Source organism: Homalodisca vitripennis, chromosome 5 (genome assembly GCF_021130785.1).
Source record: "Homalodisca vitripennis isolate AUS2020 chromosome 5, UT_GWSS_2.1, whole genome shotgun sequence".
NCBI lineage: Eukaryota > Metazoa > Arthropoda > Insecta > Hemiptera > Cicadellidae > Homalodisca > Homalodisca vitripennis.
In genome coordinates, this window is record NC_060211.1 from 6,487,130 (window position 1) to 6,506,288 (window position 19,159).

The following is a 19,159-nucleotide window of genomic DNA, read 5'->3' on the forward strand; positions in this document are numbered from 1 at the left end:
CATTTTAAGTCGTCACATTCACTAGTTTCTCAACAGAATGTACGTAGATTAAATTACGGTATTATTATTATTGTAAAATTAATAATTAATAAATGTGATATTTTTACCCTTTATCTATTTCAGACCTGCATCTTCCTACTAGGCACTGTAGCTAAATAGCAAAAGTATGTTTTTATAAAGACTTAAAATATAACTTCACCTGTATTACACTTATTGTCAATAATATACCATAACGACCAGAATGTATCAAATATTATTTTGGGAAGAAAGCCCAAACAAGTGTACTAAGTACTATGTTTTTGGTTCATCATCAGCGAAGACTTTCATTACGGATGTAGAAAAAGTACATTTTCTTTTTGGTTCTCCCCATGATATTTCGAGAACATTGAGTTCGATCTTAAATTATTTGTCCATGAAACTTTAGCGCAGCCTGTAACGCAACATGTCGCGTGGCGTTATCTTATTTATGTGACGATATTAAGAAAACAGTTACACTCGTATCTTATGGTCATCTTTGTAGCTCTAAATCAATTGTTAGGTATAAACATGGAAAAATCTATAAAACATTTTGTTTAGTAGAGATAGATATTTTAATGCGTTGTGATTTGTAATCCAAGACTTAGAAATTGAGCATTGACCAACTCTCCAAAGGCGTAGATATAGTAATAGAGATGTTTATAGAGTACAATACAATTTAATTATCAGGTGAGTTTTATAAATTGACATATGTAAATTTTACACAACTACTACTCATTAAGCCATACAAAATTCGATGTCTAATCTTGTAAGACCAGCAGTCGGACGGTATAATAAATGCATTGAGCTTTCAGGCAAAATATTGTAACAAATAAAACTGTTTGGAGAAAGAGGGTTGATTTAGCTGCAAACCTATGACACTTAAATATCGAAATTTTTACAATAAATTTCGCTTTTACTATTCAATATTTACATTATTTTACGAGCACACTCCCTTCCAGCACCGTTGTAATAGTATGTCGACATATTGTAAGACATTTGTAAGGGAATACCGGCATGAGTGGCGCCATTGCTTTCATACTTATTCCCACATTACGTATTGTAAAGATGCCATAACGGGAGTCCGCGCGCTTTACCCCCTGGCAAGACGCCATCCCGCCGGTGTTTAGGTCGCTCCATATGGCGGTCCTTTCGTTTGTGCTGCTCTACGTTTTTTATCAGCATTTATACAGGACTGACACATTTTGCAATTTCCACAACTATAACAATAGTTACAGTTTAATGCTAGAAAATAAATCAATTATATAGATCGAAAATTAACGACTGATAATATTAAAAACACTTGTATTTCTTAAATCGCAACCCAATGCAAAGTTAAATAGATTTCAATTGAAGTTGTTTCACAAAATATAAAAATACATACGTCTTATTATACTCGTATAAGACGATATATATAAATTCTTTATTGAGTGGAATGTTAATATAATACCATAAATATTTTGAAACACTATTTTATTAAAGTATAATATAATACATTTTTCTAACTGATGATAAGCACATCTTTAATATCTAAAAAGTTGTACTTGTATTAACTTATAATAAGAATTTTTGCAAGTTTAACTTGACTGATTGGCAATTGGTTGACAAATAGTTTTGCATAAAGAGACACGCAAGTTATAGTGAGGGGCTGAGTCATTGTAAAATAGAGTACATAAAAACAATGATCTTTCACGGACATGGAGTAATCCTTAGGCGAAGCGGAATACAATGAGACTGAATCGGACAATAAATTGGTTACGACCAATTTCCAGTGTTTAAAATAATAATATTTTAACGCTATAAATTCAAATTTTTTAAACGTAGATAAACAATGTATTATTATTATCTTCATGACTATTTAAATATACAATTTTAATATGCCATGATATAAATATGTATATTATTCGTGTCTCGATTACTATTCTGTTATCTTTTTAATTTTAACTCTCTGATTTTCATAACATTGTTTGCTTTTTTTAAAACTCGCACTTGTTTATTGCATAAGATTTTTATCAAGCTCTAGCGTGGATTTTTAAGAGCTAATATTTAGAATTTAAAAAATCGTACAAAATAATTAAAATCTTTATTTTAATAAAACAGTTATCCATAACTAATTTAAAATTTTGTAATAATAGTTTAGAATAAAAAAGAAGACTCATAATAACACATTTTGGACGAAGCAATCTGTATTATCGTCCTCAAATTTTGGCATGAAAAAATATGTATGTTGAACATTTTTTATCAATTTCAAAAACCTTATGCGTCGTATAGTTTGCTTCTTAATTTTTTTTTACAAATGTGAATTTGTTCCAGAGTAAAGTAAACCCAGAGCCAATAAATCAATGTTTGGCGAAGAAAGCCAGATCTCTTCCTTGGGTAGCTGGCTATAGAATGTAGACAAGTCTGGACCACAGTGTCTTAACATTGACTCCCAGTCTCAAAGACAACTAAATCTATACCAGAGGATACCCATGTGCGTTTAATTATACACGGTTCACAGTGGTCTCTTGTTTCCCAACTTAAGTCAATCGAAAGATACTACGAGTTTGTACCATATTTGTACATAACATATTCATAAGCTAATTCGTACTTTCTTATGTGTATTATTATATAAATCTCAGAAAAATAGTCAAAAGTTTGATATTAGCTTCATTCTTACTGCAGCCCCTAACCCACAAGGATAAGATGTCTGGTTAGAGATTTTTTTATAAAAATAATATTAGAATAGCAACCATAACATTATACTAAATTAAAGGCCCGTTTCGGTTTCTACGGTACAATTGGTAGTTACAGTAGATCTGCTATCAAACATCGCTAAGATTTTTAATGATCATTAGAAGAAATCTCTGTATTCGCTCCTTAATACTACTCAATGCAAAAGGCTTGCAATTTCCAATGTCTTTTGGCGCACATAGTCAAAGACTTTGGACATGTAAAAAAGTTCAAAATACATATACATGCCTCTCCAATCCATCGACAACTGAGTGCAATACATTATTTTCAGATGTTTTTTTTTCTCAAACTCACACTGTTCCCATTTCAGGATATGATACAAATCTATACAAAGCTTATGAGTCTTTCGTAGCAGTCTTTTCCAAAATGGCTTGAAATCGGACTGAAATGGTTTGTTATGTGTGAGTGGTCACTTACAAATATTTGAACAACTTTGGCTATTTTTTATAAGCTGTCTCAAACTAGACATTTATTAATCAGACAAGATGTGCTGACAAGTGTCTGCAGAATTGCTATAAGCAGACATGTCATAACTCCATTGCATCAGCAGATTATTTTAGTTATTCTTAGTTGTTCTTAGCGCTAAGGTTCAGCACAACACGATACACGCACTCCTCATATACGTCACTGGGCCAAAACTATGGATGCTACTGGGGACTTTGCTGCTGTGTTCAACCTTTTGCAGACTCTGAATTCTACAATTTCATCGATAAAAAATTCTTATTGGATTTATCCGCCGAACGAGAGTGTTCTTCATTACCATATCTTGAAACTGAATTATTTATTTTCTAGCACCATTATATTTATCATTGTAAACAAACTCTTTATATATTAAATCCATAGTTCAAGCCTCGGTATCTTGTACTATTATTTAGTCGCATTATATATAATATCGGTCCCATTACATGAGCGACTTCCGACAACCATCGATAATCACAAAGTTTTATTAATATATTCGGTAGTATTTACTTTTCTGTTTAGTTTTAACGTGTTGGAGCTGAATATCGCTCTCTATATTAGTAACGATTATCACAATATTCTAATTTTATGCTAGTAATGTCGTGAAGAAACTAAACAACTTACTCGTTAGTCACTAAGCATGGTTACTGACAACATAGACACAATTAAGTTCTTAAATATTTTGTCAGTACTGTATGTAATGATTGCTACTAAATTAAAATATTAATCCACCTGTTATATTGAAATAATATAATAATATTTGATGAAATATTCATAACCTATATTCAAATATTTCATCATTCCATATGATATTTATGGTATCACTAAAGCAGAGTAAGCATAGAAGTTGCAAGAATTGATCAAGTGGTTGACCAGAAAGAAAAGATCATGTAGACAGAAGAAAAATCAACCATGTAGAATTTAACCGTAATAAGACGTGTAAATTGCAGAACCATGGTGACGTTTCACAAATGGACGATTAAACTACTGTAGACCATACAACTTATAAAATTATGATACACTTTCACGTAGCTTATTTCATATTTTAGAGTTTTGTGTATAATTAACTTTATAAATAATTAAATTATATGCCTACATAATTGAAAATCCAACAGTCAAAATTCTAAAACTACATAAGATCAGGAGTAGGCAAAGTCATTCTCTCATAAGATTTGATAATTTAAAATCGGAGATGTTGATGGCGTATTATAACAGGTATATACATAGCCATATTTATAAGTAGGCTATAAATATAGGCAGAAACTGGCACCTTCCTAGAATAATGCTGAAATAATTATCGGTAAGACACTGGTACAACAAAGGAACATGCAAATTTCCTGGAGAACACAGCTCCCACTCATGCAGCAAATAGATTCCTGGATTGAAAATTAAGAGTTCCATTTCATTTATTTCAGCAAAAAAGCCAATACATACAGGTTTTACAGGACATGGTACATATTAACTCATTTAACAAACAAAAAGAAATTAATAAGTACAAAGTCCAGTGAGAGATAGACGGTGATATATAATGGTAACTATAATTATATTGCTTTTAATAAAAGATGCAACTATTACGAATAAAAAGTTTAATTGTTATAATTGAAAATTAATTCATAATAATTTAGGAAACAGGCAAAAGTGGTTGATGAGCAAATTAACTGCAGGATTGAGGGTGGTGCGTCTAACATGATGAACGACGGTAAAGTTGAGATGGACAAGTATATTGTGGAAACTGAGGCTTTAGAACGAGCAGAATAACGTGCCTGGAGCAAAATGAAGTTTATATGCTCTGCAGTACAAATCAATGAAGCTTGGAGTTCACTAGACTGTGCAGAAAACGGGCATTTTGGATAGATCGTCCTTCTTCAAGAACCTTCTTAAGTTGGAGTTCCTACTGAAAAGGTGCATAGTAGAATCTGAATTCCGGTCTAGTACCAAGTAATCAAAGGAAACACTCCTCTTTACTCAATAATTGTGAAATTTTGATAAGGAGACCAAACGAGCAGGAGCAAATACTTTTGCTAAGAACGAACCATGAACAGGTGCAGGTTGAGGAACATGTAGAAGGTTTCCTACAGCGTGGCCTATGTCCCTATTCAGGAAAATACATGTTAATAGAGATCGCTTCTCTTACTGCCAGCCTAGGTTTTAGAAATGAGTCGGGAAAATTCATGATGAAGCATATTTATTTTATGGCTCCATTCACCCTTTTAGCGATGTTGAACATCTCATTAAGTTTGGGGTCTCCGTACTCTGCAAATGAGTGGCTTGTAGCCAAGGACTTTTCAGATTATACGTATCATATAGGTAGTGCTAAACTGTTGGCAGCTGAACTATAATTCATGTGGTCTTTATGAACGGTAAAACTGTTTCCTTTCCTGTTTCCTTGCCTGATTCACTTTTACCAATTTAGAATTAAAAGCATTATGTGGTCATATGTGGAATAAACCCTATAGTACAAGACATAGTTAAAACCCGTTGACTGAAGGACAGTGGAGAGTCCTCATTATCTATTATCTCATTCCAGAAACATCGGCCGTTGAAAAGGCCTGTTCCTTGGAAGTGGAGGGGAAATTCGCGGTAAAGTATAAGTGGCCTAATAATAAGCTCGGCTGAGACAGCCCTCAAGGCGGTGGTCCGGTGAAGTGCGCGGTAAATGACACATAGGTGTGAGTGTTAACATAGAGAGGGGATGGCGGGGGTTGTGGGGGGATGGCGGGGGTGACGCATGCGTGCTGGGGGCGGCGACGGGCCGTCAGTCAGTCTGTCTGCCGCAGTGGCTGCTGGGAGTCGTGTGACCGCGCGCCCGACGGGTCATGTAGTGTCAATGTGTCAGTGAGCAGTGTTGACATCCTTCATCATGAGGACTTTCTTCTTCTGCTGGGTCATCGTTTCTTCGATGCAAGGTCTGTATAACTGTACAAGGATTTCCAATATTATATGAGGTTTGTAGCGGTTTTGTATTCATTTTTTAAATAATTCATTACCAAGTTCGTACAAATCTAAAAAATTGATAATTGTAGAAGTAAAAAATTTGAGTGTCATTTGGTATTTGACACAGTTTACGTATTAACAGCGTAGTAATATATCGCGCATATTAAATATTGTTTAAGACAGTGCAAGCTATTATTTATTTTTTTATAAAGACAATACTTTTTTAAGAAAGTGAATAGTTGATAGAATTTTAAATAAAATATATTCATATAATAATTATAAACAGGAATCTAGATATTTTTTTTAAACTTATTTTACGATTTATTCGTCACTTATTGGTCACATTAAAAGTCTATTGCCCTTAGATGGTGCTTCTTAAATAAATTTAATACCATATGCTTTAAAATTTCTAAGAATAAAGTAATAAACCTTTCACTTTTACTCAAACTCATTGTTCTTTCTCTCTGTATTTATTACAGTTAAAATGGAATATATCATTTACAACTCACTAAATATTTAAAAGTTAACAAATATTTTGCTTCCATTAATTTTGAAGTCTTACTTAAACATATATTGCCTATTGTAAGATACTATACCCTCATTATAACATATTTCTTAAACTTGACGATTTTAATTATCTACATTATCAGCACAATTCAAAACAAATAAAACAGCTATAATCGTGTCCTGCATCTTTTGTAAAAGGTAGCTTTAAACTACAGATATCTGTTCAATTACAAGAAAATTTTATGTTATCACAATATTGTTGAAAAACAAAAACAATAGTGAGAGACAGTATAAAACCTAATGATGATGTACTCAAAATCTTACATCTCAGCCCAACGCCCAACGTATTGAAAATTACAGTACCTTCACTTGTACCAGAGCTGCTTTTTAACAAGAGCAAAGCTCCTAAAAGTTTATATTTAAAGAATATTTTGTTATTTACGTCCTTTAAGTATTTTTAAAAAGGATATCATGCGACACCAATTACGTTAGACTATATATTACGTTTGACAGCCCTTAGGTATGGCATTTGGTGTGCTTTGTAATTATACATATATACTACAAATATATATCACTCTTAGGTTTTCGGAGACTATTTGAATGAAATGTGTATTAAAATTATGTAATCTTACACTTTATAAATTGCATTTGAATAGTGGCATTTAAGTAGATGCATAATTGTTTTGCCAATGAACCAAATGAAAAGCTTTAGCAATATAAAGGGCAAATTCACCGCGCGATAAATCTAATAATCTAGTAATAAAATTGTATGTTTCATTGAAAAAGTTCAGCTTATTCAACCTTCATGCCTTCATCACTGTAACATGCATATTTATAGTTTAGCAATTTCAGTACTCTATTTACATATAATAAGGCAAATGATAAATTAAGATAGTCAAAGAAAAGGTAATGCGTGATTTTATATCCGTGAAATTATTATGTTTGTATGTGTCATTAGGAGAGTACACAGCTATAATTCCATGATCATTATTATTGGAATAATTTAAATATTAGCTTTTATTAAAACGGTCTTAATACGAGTACCATAATTTGACTTTAAAACAAAACCATTGCAACATACGTAACATTTTAACATCTGTAACTTAGCTGAAATATAATTTGCCCTGTATAATCAAAATAACACGTCTTACTTGTATCAAGTTTTTTTTTCGAAAAAAGAAATCGATCGTCAGCCATTCTAGGTTTGTTTCACATATCAATCGGAAAATAAAAAAGTTAAAAATAAGAAACTATATTTTTTATGCCATATTTTTACACCTCGGCACACTTTATTCCGATCATCTGTCATTCTAAACTCGGTTGGCATCGAAATCTGAGAATATCAAAAGAGTTAATAATAAGATACTATGTTTTTATGTCCAATTTTTACTCCTTGTAAAACTTAATACCGATCGTATGTCACGCTAACTTCTGTTGACATCGAAATCCGAGGATATCAAAAGAGTTAATAATAAGATACTATGTTTTTTATATCCTGTTTTTACTCCTTGTAAAACTTAATACCGATCGCCTGTCACGCTAACTTCTGTTGACATCGAAATCCGAGGATATCAAAAGAGTTAATAATAAGATACTATGTTTTTTATATCCTGTTTTTACTCCTTGGAACACTTAATACCGATCGCCTGTCACGCTAACTTCTGTTGACATCGAAATCCGAGGATATCAAAAGAGTTAATAATAAGATACTATGTTTTTTATATCCTGTTTTTACTCCTTGGAACACTTAATACCGATCGTATGTCACGCTAATTTCTGTTGACATCGAAATCCGAGGATATCAAAAGAGTTAATAATAGGGTACTATGTTTTTTATGTCCAATTTTTACTCCTTGTAAAACTTAATACCGATCGCCTGTCACGCTAACTTCTGTTGACATCGAAATCCGAGGATATCAAAAGAGTTAATAATAAGATACTATGTTTTTTATATCCTGTTTTTACTCCTTGGAACACTTAATACCGATCGTATGTCACGCTAATTTCTGTTGACATCGAAATCCGAGGATATCAAAAGAGTTAATAATAAGATACTATGTTTTTTATATCCTGTTTTTACTCCTTGGAACACTTAATACCGATCGTATGTCACGCTAATTTCTGTTGACATCGAAATCCGAGGATATCAAAAGAGTTAATAATAGGATACTATGTTTTTTATGTCCAATTTTTACTCCTTGTAAAACTTAATACCGATCGCCTGTCACGCTAACTTCTGTTGACATCGAAATCCGAGGATATCAAAAGAGTTAATAATAAGATACTATGTTTTTTATATCCTGTTTTTACTCCTTGGAACACTTAATACCGATCGTATGTCACGCTAATTTCTGTTGACATCGAAATCCGAGGATATCAAAAGAGTTAATAATAGGATACTATGTTTTTTATGTCCAATTTTTACTCCTTGTAAAACTTAATACCGATCGCCTGTCACGCTAACTTCTGTTGACATCGAAATCCGAGGATATCAAAAGAGTTAATAATAAGATACTATGTTTTTTATATCCTGTTTTTACTCCTTGGAACACTTATTACCGATCGTATGTCACGCTAATTTCTGTTGACATCGAAATCCGAGGATATCAAAAGAGTTAATAATAAGATACTATGTTTTTTATGTCCAATTTTTACTCCTTGTAAAACTTAATACCGATCGCCTGTCACGCTAACTTCTGTTAACATCGAAATCCGAGGATATAAAAAGAGTTAATAATAAGATACTATGTTTTTTATATCCTGTTTTTACTCCTTGGAACACTTAATACCGATCGTATGTCACGCTAATTTCTGTTGACATCGAAATCCGAGGATATCAAAAGAGTTAATAGATAAGAAACAACATATTTATACCACATTTTTACATCTTTACACAATTAATGCCGATCGTATGTCACGCTAATTTCTGTTGACATCGAAATCCGAGGATATCAAAAGAGTTAAAAAGAAGAAACAATATTTTTTCATACCTCATTTTTACACCTTGGCGCGCTTAATAACGATCGTCTGTCATTCTAATTTAGTTGACATCGAAATTTAAGGGTGTCAAAAGAGTTAAAAATAAAAAAAAACATCTTTACATATCACATTTTTACACCTTGGCGCGCTTAATAACGGTCGTCTGTCATTCTAATTTAGTTGACATCGAAATTTAAGGGTATCAAAAGAGTTAAAAATAAAAAAAAACATCTTTACATATCACATTTTTACACCTTGGCACACTTAATAACGATCGTCTGTCATTCTAATTTAGTTGACATCGAAATTCAAGGGTATAAAAAGAGTTAAAAAGTAAAAAAAAAACATCTTTACACATCACATTTTTACACCTTGGCACACTTAATACCAATCATCTGTCATGGAAGCTTCGTTTGACATTCTATTGAACGGTATGAAAAATTTAAAAGTAAGAGACTATATTTTGTTATATCACATTTTTACACCTTGGCACACTTAATACCAATCATCTGTCATGGAAGCTTCGTTTGACATCGAAATTTAAGGGTATGAAAGAGTTAAAAATAAAAAAAACACCTTTACATATCACATTTTTACACCTTGGCACACTTAATACCAATCATCTGTCATGGAAGCTTCGTTTGACATTCTATTGAACGGTATGAAAGATTTAAAAGTAAGAGACTATATTTTGTTATATCAATCACATTTTCACTCCTCGGCACAGGACTCGTCACATAAGAGACTGAAAGTTGGTGATAGTTTAATATTTATCTAAAAGTCGGATGGTTTTAAGTGGTTCGAGCTAAGAAAATATAATTTTACAAACATTCTCATTTCATAGCCTCCCATCGATCTCCACCAAACTATGTCCGGCTGACATCAGCTTTAATTTCTCATAGGAAATTTGTCAATAGTTTTCAAGATAAAAATTACATCCAAACGATCATTGCTTGAATATTTAAATAAAAAGCATATTTGAAAAGAGTTATAAGCTAAATTAAAATATGCAATTTTAAACTTAACTTGATACTCATCTACATGTAACTGTTTATGATCCATCATGCAAGTACTGTTATATATTCATATTTTCTGTGTTACTCTGTGTATATGGTTATTGTAGCACAATTTAATATTGTATGAAATAAAAAAAATATTATCTATTTTAAGTATAAGTTAATAATTTACCGCAATCCTATCAAAGTATTTTAAACTTACTGTATAAAATATAAGGTTGTGTGGTAGAGAGGGCTTGATAGCCTAAGCCCGCCTCTTTGATAAAGGCATTTTTAATTTAATTTCATATAAAACTAGGATTTTTTCCCTTTTTAGATGTTCAGTTATATGCAAATATGTCATGTTGGTATTAATATTAGATAACTAATATCTTGCTTTATGTGAAATTTCTATTACAATAAATAATAAAATACATTAAGAGTGAAATATGTAAAAATCTAGAGTTACAATATTTATTATTAGGTGACATCAAATTAGTTAAAGGTTTTGTTCTGTACGTCCAAATAAACATAAAAATAAAATTTAGCATAAGAAATTGCAACATAAATGATTTTTAATTTTTAATAAAAAAGATAATATCGACTATAGTAATAACATTGTTATTATTTATTAGGGACCAACAGAGACTTCTTGAAATCATGTCGTCTGTCCGTTTAACCTTATGTGCCATAAGTCTTGACAGAAATTAAAGTCCTCAAGTAAGAACTTTGAGGATAAAAAAATCAAAGTTAGAGGTAGAAACGCAATTCTTTTTAACGTTAAAAAAACCATGTGAACGAGGAAATCACAAAGTTAAAAAGTTTTAATCAAACAATACAATCAAGACATTATATCGCGATACCTAATAAATGAGGAAAGTTTTTTACTTTGAATGGTAAAATATCATCACTTTTTGGGTCTTTTGACAGAGCGTGTTATACGATTTAATTTCATTACATTGATGGGGAAGATACGTTTACGATAATAGGAACATTCGGTTTACTCGATTCTCCGTCATTTAGCGTACAACTGCTTAATCATAATATGTACTAAAAGTCTAGCCTCTGTACAAGTCATAAATACCATTACCTAACTACCAGGACTTGTTTAAAATAAAACGATATCACACTGTATCATCATTATTGTCAGTTACCAAATTTCAGTATTTCAACGGTTATAGTACTGCTTGCTGTAGCTTTATGACCCTTTATACATGGTACTACGGAATGTATCTTTTCAACTGTAGTAAAGTACGGTAAACATATTCTAAGCGAGATCGTCTAGTTTCAGACCCTTAAGTAACAACAAAATTAACCCTTTGAACACTACAAGTGGACACACTTTAGTATCTGATCCTCCACAATCACCATATTATGTACGGTTACAAAGTTATATCCATATCCTTGTAATATTGTAAAAGCGAAAGTGCCTTTCTTTGATTTACTTTCACGCGGAAACTATTACACCGATTGTAATACAAGGAAATTCTTATGGTCCCTTGTAAGAACATCAGCCTATTCACATCTCGAAAACCGAAGTGCGCTACAACCCACTGGTCTATAAAGTAGCGAGATATCCCATATTTGTATCTATAGTTTTGGAATATTAATTTAAAAATCCTGTCAAAACTGTTTTGTGTATACATTGTTTTAGGACAGCGTAACCAAATATTTATTTAATATAACCACTATATTCAATTTGTTTTAATTATAGTATAAAACTGTGGAGAAAACCTCATAACAACTCTCTTATTGCAACCTTTTCTGCAACTGATATTAAGAACAGACTAAGAAAATACCCAGATAAGAAATTATAAAGTTCAAATAAAGTGAATATTTTTACCTGTACATATAAGCAAATATTAAGTACGCAGTGCTTGTTCAGTACTGTAAGATATATGTATATATATATATATATATATATATATATATATATATATATATATATATAAAATACAAATTTACTACCTAACTACAAATTGAAGGAATGCTATGAAACCAATCTTAGTTGTATTTTGACATAACTATGCTGCTCAAACCTTGCATGTGTGCGTATATATATATATATATATATATATATATATATATATATATATATATAAAACTATGGAACAAATAATATTGAAAATAAAGTAAATTCAAATGGCCGTAAATATACACTTTTTTAAATATTTTCAGATTGGGAAAATATCACTTACTTGAACGATACTTATTTCGTACACGAGCAAAGCCTACGGTATTGCATGGGAAGCCGCGGGTAACTGCTATGGGTTTTTATTAAGAATAAGTCATTAGTTGACACCTGATTTGAATTACTTCATCTTCCAGTAAAAGACATTTCATAAATATTGGTTCGTAGATAGCCTAATATTTTTGTTATGTAGTGGATTATTTATAGCTGAACATGATTTTTACTTGCCTCATTAATATAAAAACAAAATTTTATTCTGTACAGTCACAATAAAATACATTTATAGTGCCTCTTTTAAAATTCTAAATATGGGAAGTAATGATATAATTTTATTCAATCAGTTTTCAAATTATAAACTTACAAGTTAATATTTGGATACATCTTACTTTTCTTAAATTAAAATTGCTACATAAGTGCTGAATATAATATGATATCAATGTGGTTTACCGTAAAAATCATTTATGTGGCATTAAATATTTCAGCAGAGAGAGTTTTAAAGAGGGGGAACTGTAGTAGTCCCCCTGTCTTTAGCACTGTAAATTTCATGTAGCAATACAAAAAATTTGTTTTTAAATTGCCTAAAAAATTACTATTAATAAATAACAAAACTGCAATATCATTTATGGATTTGCGACCACATCATGAGAATTGATAGTTGATACATTAACAGCTGTTATAATGATTCTGGATTACAAGATCATTAACTGAGTAAAAACAAATTAGTTTACTAGCTTCAGTCGAGTAGCATATACAGTGATTGGACTAATGTACACTATCGGTTTAAAGCAACATTGGATTATGCTACAGAATTCAAAGGTATAGCTAATATATTTAATAGAGTATATACGTGTATGTACATAGATAGATAGATAGACATTGTTTCCTGGTGCTGTTAAATTTAATCTGATTTACAGTATTATTAACAATACGAAGTATTTAACTTTGTTCTGTATTTGAGGATACAGAAACATACTGGTTGTATTTGATTGCGCTACTTACCCGGTACTCATTATTATCGATGGAAATATTTATAAAACTTCGATAGGTTTTAAAGCTTATTATTGAAATAAAAAATAATATTATAACATTATTGAATCTATAATAGCAGTATTGAACTTTGAAGAAGTATTATTTTGTGTAAAGGACGTTACAGAATTCTTAACTATATATAAAATTGAGTGTTTTTGAGGATAAAATATATTAATTAGAATTTTTTTTTATTTTTATGCCAAAGCTACAAAAGTGATTTTCTTCAAGGATTTGCTTTTATATAAATCCAAGTGATAATCCTTTATTGGACGCAACGGGAAACATTCAAGGAGAAAGCTTCTTGGAAAAATAAATACAGCTGTATCAAATAAAAACACAACTTTGTTGCAATACCATTCTCATTCTCATTGTGGAATTCTTTCAACAAAGACTTCTGTTTCCTGTGACCACTCAGCCTGGTCCTTTGAGTACGAAATAAACGTGCATAGCTCGCATGCCTGACTTGTATGTAGGGGCTTCGTAATAGCAATAACGGATTGATTCCAGGGCAGACTCACTTTATTAGAATGTCGACTTTAGCTCGACTTTTTAATTATTCTGAATCTGCAAAACCCCGATTGCTGTGATGATAGGCAACACGGTTCTTGCCAGATAAATATCTGCCAAGTATATCGTATATTTTAAAAATGATTGTCAGATTTAAAAATAAATTAAAACTAGGCATTGGTGTCAAATAACTTACAAAATAAACCCTTCTATTAAAAATTAAAAACTCCATATATAAGTAAATTTAAATTTCGTAAGAAATATTTTTTTTGCGAAAAGTAATATTTGAATAAGTAAATATTAGAGAGGAATAATTATAAGCATAACAGAGTTCAGTAATGGATAAGCATTTTGTTTGCATTAAAGATCCTGGGCTTAAGTGGTTAAGTGGGGTCCAGGGATCACGATTATTAAACAGAATGTGCCTTTTATGTTTACAAAAGACTAAAACTTATAAAGTTTTGTGAACATTAAATTTTGTGTGTGAAATTTATTAACTTTCTGATCAACTCTGTTATCTTCTAAATCAAATCTCCTGTTGAATACAAACTATATACAATACAAAAAAAAATATCTTACACTGATCAACTTAGCTTCTTGATCAACTTAACTTAACACGTACGTCTCTTTAACTTCTGATTGACATCACAGGTCCTTATTTTTGATCACACTCAATTGCCTGGAAATTAGGTTGACGTAAGGATTATAAATAGAACATTCAATAAATTTTGTATTATTAGTATTGCTCTTTATAGAAAAACCATATTTTCCTGTCAGCAAAAGTCTTGTTCGATTTATTAATGCAAATCCAGCATCGAAAATTAAAAAAGAAACTGTATTTTTAACCATCTGAAGAAAATACTTTACTAACTGTCCTTACACTATATGACTTTATGAGCTGTTTTTAGAATAATCCATGATATGCTGCAGCTACCTCGGCATTTGAAAATTGATAGTTTGAAGAATGTTATTAAAATTATGCGTGCGTAAAAAGTTAGGAAAGATAACATGTTTAAAACGTGAAATAGTGTTATATCTTCTTAAATCCTGAAAAATGTTTTATGTACTTTGTTTCGATATTATATAACTAGACAAGACAAATATAAGGATTAAAAACATGGATATGTGAAAGTGGTCGGAAACATCGCATGCAAGTTTAATGTGGGTCTTACTGTGAAGATGGTCTACCCTGTGGGAACAATCCCTTCTAATGACGGACTGCATTATTAACCCCTCTTCTGTCGACTGTCCACCTCACAGAAATCCCGGAATCAGGAATCTGTTTGAAGCCTGACGTATAATAAAATATTCTCTTTCTTCTGACAATGTATAGCCTCACAGCAGATACACTTGTCTTGTTGTTTTTAAGTCTTAATGTAACATAGCACTATCGAAAAACTAAGGTAAAAAAAGTAATAAAATATTTATTGAATACTGATACACTTGCTGTTATATAAATTGTGTATATTATAGGCGCTATGATATACACAAATTCATATGTTTGTGGTATTCATATAACTGTGAGTTCAGAATGTAAAACATATGTCATTGGCTGAGTGTCCGCGAAACTTATCACAAAAGGAGATTGAAAATATCATTTCTGTGTTTCTGTCTATATGTACGATATCCGGAGAAAGAACTAACATAGAATTTGCATGAAACTTCATGAATATATTGGTAGCGTCGAGTTCGATAATAGTTTATGACATTCAATGAGATCTTTTTGAGTGTTTCAATCATTTATAAATTAGTCCTACCATTTTGGATCAAGAAAAATCCAGAATAAATAAATCTGTAAATAATTTGAGTACAGCTAATAGTATAGTATAGCTTTTAAATTGTAACAGACTTAGTAACACATAATATATTGAACTGAAATATACATTTAAAACTTCGCATGCAACCACATCCAAATCTGTTAAACGACATGTAGTTTAATCGTATTGTTTTATAAACTTTAGCCATTGACGTGTAAGTGTATAAATATTACGAGTGTGAGTGTTGTGTTAAACTTTTAATGAAACATCTTCTATTCGTAGCCCAGACTTTGAATAAAACAACTGATTTTAAACGTATAGTAGTGAGTGTTTTGATGTTGAATGGCAACAAGAAACAACATTAAATTATTGGGACTTGGTGGATAAAATTAAATGTAACCCAATTTAATGAATAAAAATGTGAATGTATCATTTCATAATATATGTTCTGAAATGTTTTATAAGTAGACTTTACATTTTGCATGATAATTATATTCTACAGAATGATTTCTATGGATTTCTAGAATGAAATGAGCTGTAGATTTGAGATTTTTACGCAATATCAGTGAAAACTGTTACAACACGTGGTGTAGACGCTTCTACCTTATCATACAAGAGGGGACTGAAAATCTCATTAAATCATGCCTCAATTTCATTTATATTAAGAAACAGTGGATACCAAGGAGTTAAGCAATAATTTGAGTACGTAGTTGTAGTGGGAAGGTCCGATTCAATAAAAAATGCAATGCTACACGTAAGACTGGAGCTGGTGAACTGGAGCTAAAACCAAGATTAGTAATACAGGTAGAGTTACTTAAATAATTGTTGTGTCCGTGTGATAAAAATGTTTCATCTGGATTATTATGCCCTTACAATAAACGTCTCCTACCTCCGTCACATAATTGAATAAGCGTTTTACGAAAAGCAAAGATTAAATAATAAATATTCTTCTATCACTAATACATTGAAATGTTCTTTGTTATAACAACGATTATTATTACTTAAATTTTTAATAAGATACACTATAAATAATTAAATTAAAAATATAACTAATATTTTTAGTTTGCATTTCCTTTAGTGATTAAAAATTCTGCCTGTAACGCAGCACTCTAATGATATAAAGTAGATGGACCATTTTAATAAATTTTATTCCGTCGTTCAAACATTGAGTTTCTATTATTCTGCTTCGGAGTAACCAAAAAGGTTTATTTATATGTTATACATACTTATATGTTACTATAACAAAGATTATAACTATAAACCAGTGGGTTTGTACAAACCTTTTTTAGATGAAGAAGGTTTTTAATCAAAAAGTTTACTAATCAATACATTTAATGTATTCTCATCTTGTTGATCCTTACACAGCTGTGTACAAATATACCGACTTTGCATTATTACAAGTTATATACCAAGTTAAATATAGATGAAAACCGATTGAAAATAGAAATATATAGAATGTGTGAGACTTTATTATGTAGTTACAGACCGTATTTAATTTTATTGCACTTGGCTAACGAGTCCCTCATTGTTTAGCACGCCTACTTGGTATTGTAAGATATAGATAAATTTACAATTTTCTAGTCTTTCGCTTTGCTACTATATAAAAATTTAAATTAAACTTAGGTATGTAAAATGCATCAATGTTTTCATATCACTATCTAACAAAAATAAAATAGCGTGGAGTCTCAAAATACAATACTCAGAGATATATTACATTCAGAGTAATTGTGTGTTTCACAGTTCATGCTTGATAATTAATGCACTTTACTTCACCTCAGGCTGTAGGTAAATTATTAGGCTCCTCTCAATATTGGACGGTATATGAGCTACAATTTAGGATTATATACGACCAGTATCCATACATGTTCTAACCACATTACTTAAAGTCTGTTGTAACTATGTGAGGCGATCGTGCATTTTGCGTTATCCCTATGTGAAGTCCGACAGCAGTATACTTGTTTATAATGTTAAGTGTTTTTTGCCTGTAATTTATTATTTAAAATTTATATTTTTGTCGATCAGTGCAAAATTTAAATTACCAGCACGCAGTGTCCATATGGCTACATTAACTTATTACAAGCTAAGCCTTTATTGTTATATACCAGCTAGTTTAATCAAGTAATGCAGTTTTGTTATCTTGTCTGAAAATAAAAGTACACGGAGGTACTTACAGATACGTTCTTTCAGTGAAGTTCGTTTTGTACTTATTGCTTCAAATTTGCCATAAGTAAGTTTTCCACTAAAGATGGGAAAGTCTATTGATCTTCATTGGAATAAAACTTAATAACTTAAATTCAAGCCAGCATTAAAGTTTAATTTCTGATTCAACAATACATATTAGTGTAACATTTTTTAAGGGGAGACCGATCCCTTTTTAAGACTTACTCTGCCCATCTTCCCAAGCCACCGGACTGTGCAAGGCTGCTATTAAACGCAATGTGGGGTACAGTCGATACAGTACAAGGTCATCGGTACTGATAATAATGCTGCTATCAAAGACATGATTTCAAACTGCGCTATTTCTAACTCATGCTGCTATCAAAGACTATATATATATATATCGAACTCAGATCTCTAACACTGACGCAGTAGACCACTCGGCCTTCAGTTCTGCTGACAGGATGTGTAAATCTTATAGCTCCTGCTTAACATTAGTTTCCGACGTGAAGGTACGTGACAGAATTTCCAATCAGTTTTCGGTATTATATATGTTAGTGAATTATGTGTCGGTCCATCTCACTTTCATTAAACGTGATTTGGATGCATTGGATGATGCAATAAAATTTATTTATCTTGGAAATATGTTCACAGAAAGATATTAAAATCAGTCTTTGTTTTATAAAACGGCATCAGAAGGTTCAAGGTGCGACAGTCGCTACGCTCAAGAAAATCTAAAGCTATGACTTCCAGAGTTAATAAAGATTATGATTGTATATATGTCTTGGTTTGGTCTTATGGCTAATTTGGCCTGTTTGCTGTAAATTATTAATTTTTCTATATGATGGGCGTTTGGAAAGTTTGCTACATTCCAGTTTCAAAACATAAAAGATCGA

At 31.2% G+C, this 19,159-nt stretch overlaps 1 protein-coding gene across 1 annotated transcript in view; it reads left to right on the forward strand.

Moving 5' to 3' along the window:
- Positions 1 to 5,981: 5,981 nt before the first annotated feature.
- Positions 5,982 to 19,159, forward strand: part of LOC124361743 — a 377,563-nt gene continuing 364,385 nt past the window's right edge. Inside the window, exon 1 of the mRNA XM_046815700.1 lies at positions 5,982 to 6,113. Within this exon, the coding sequence (XP_046671656.1) occupies positions 6,068 to 6,113 (46 nt within the window). The 5' untranslated portion in view covers positions 5,982 to 6,067. The remainder of the gene's footprint in view (positions 6,114 to 19,159) is intronic.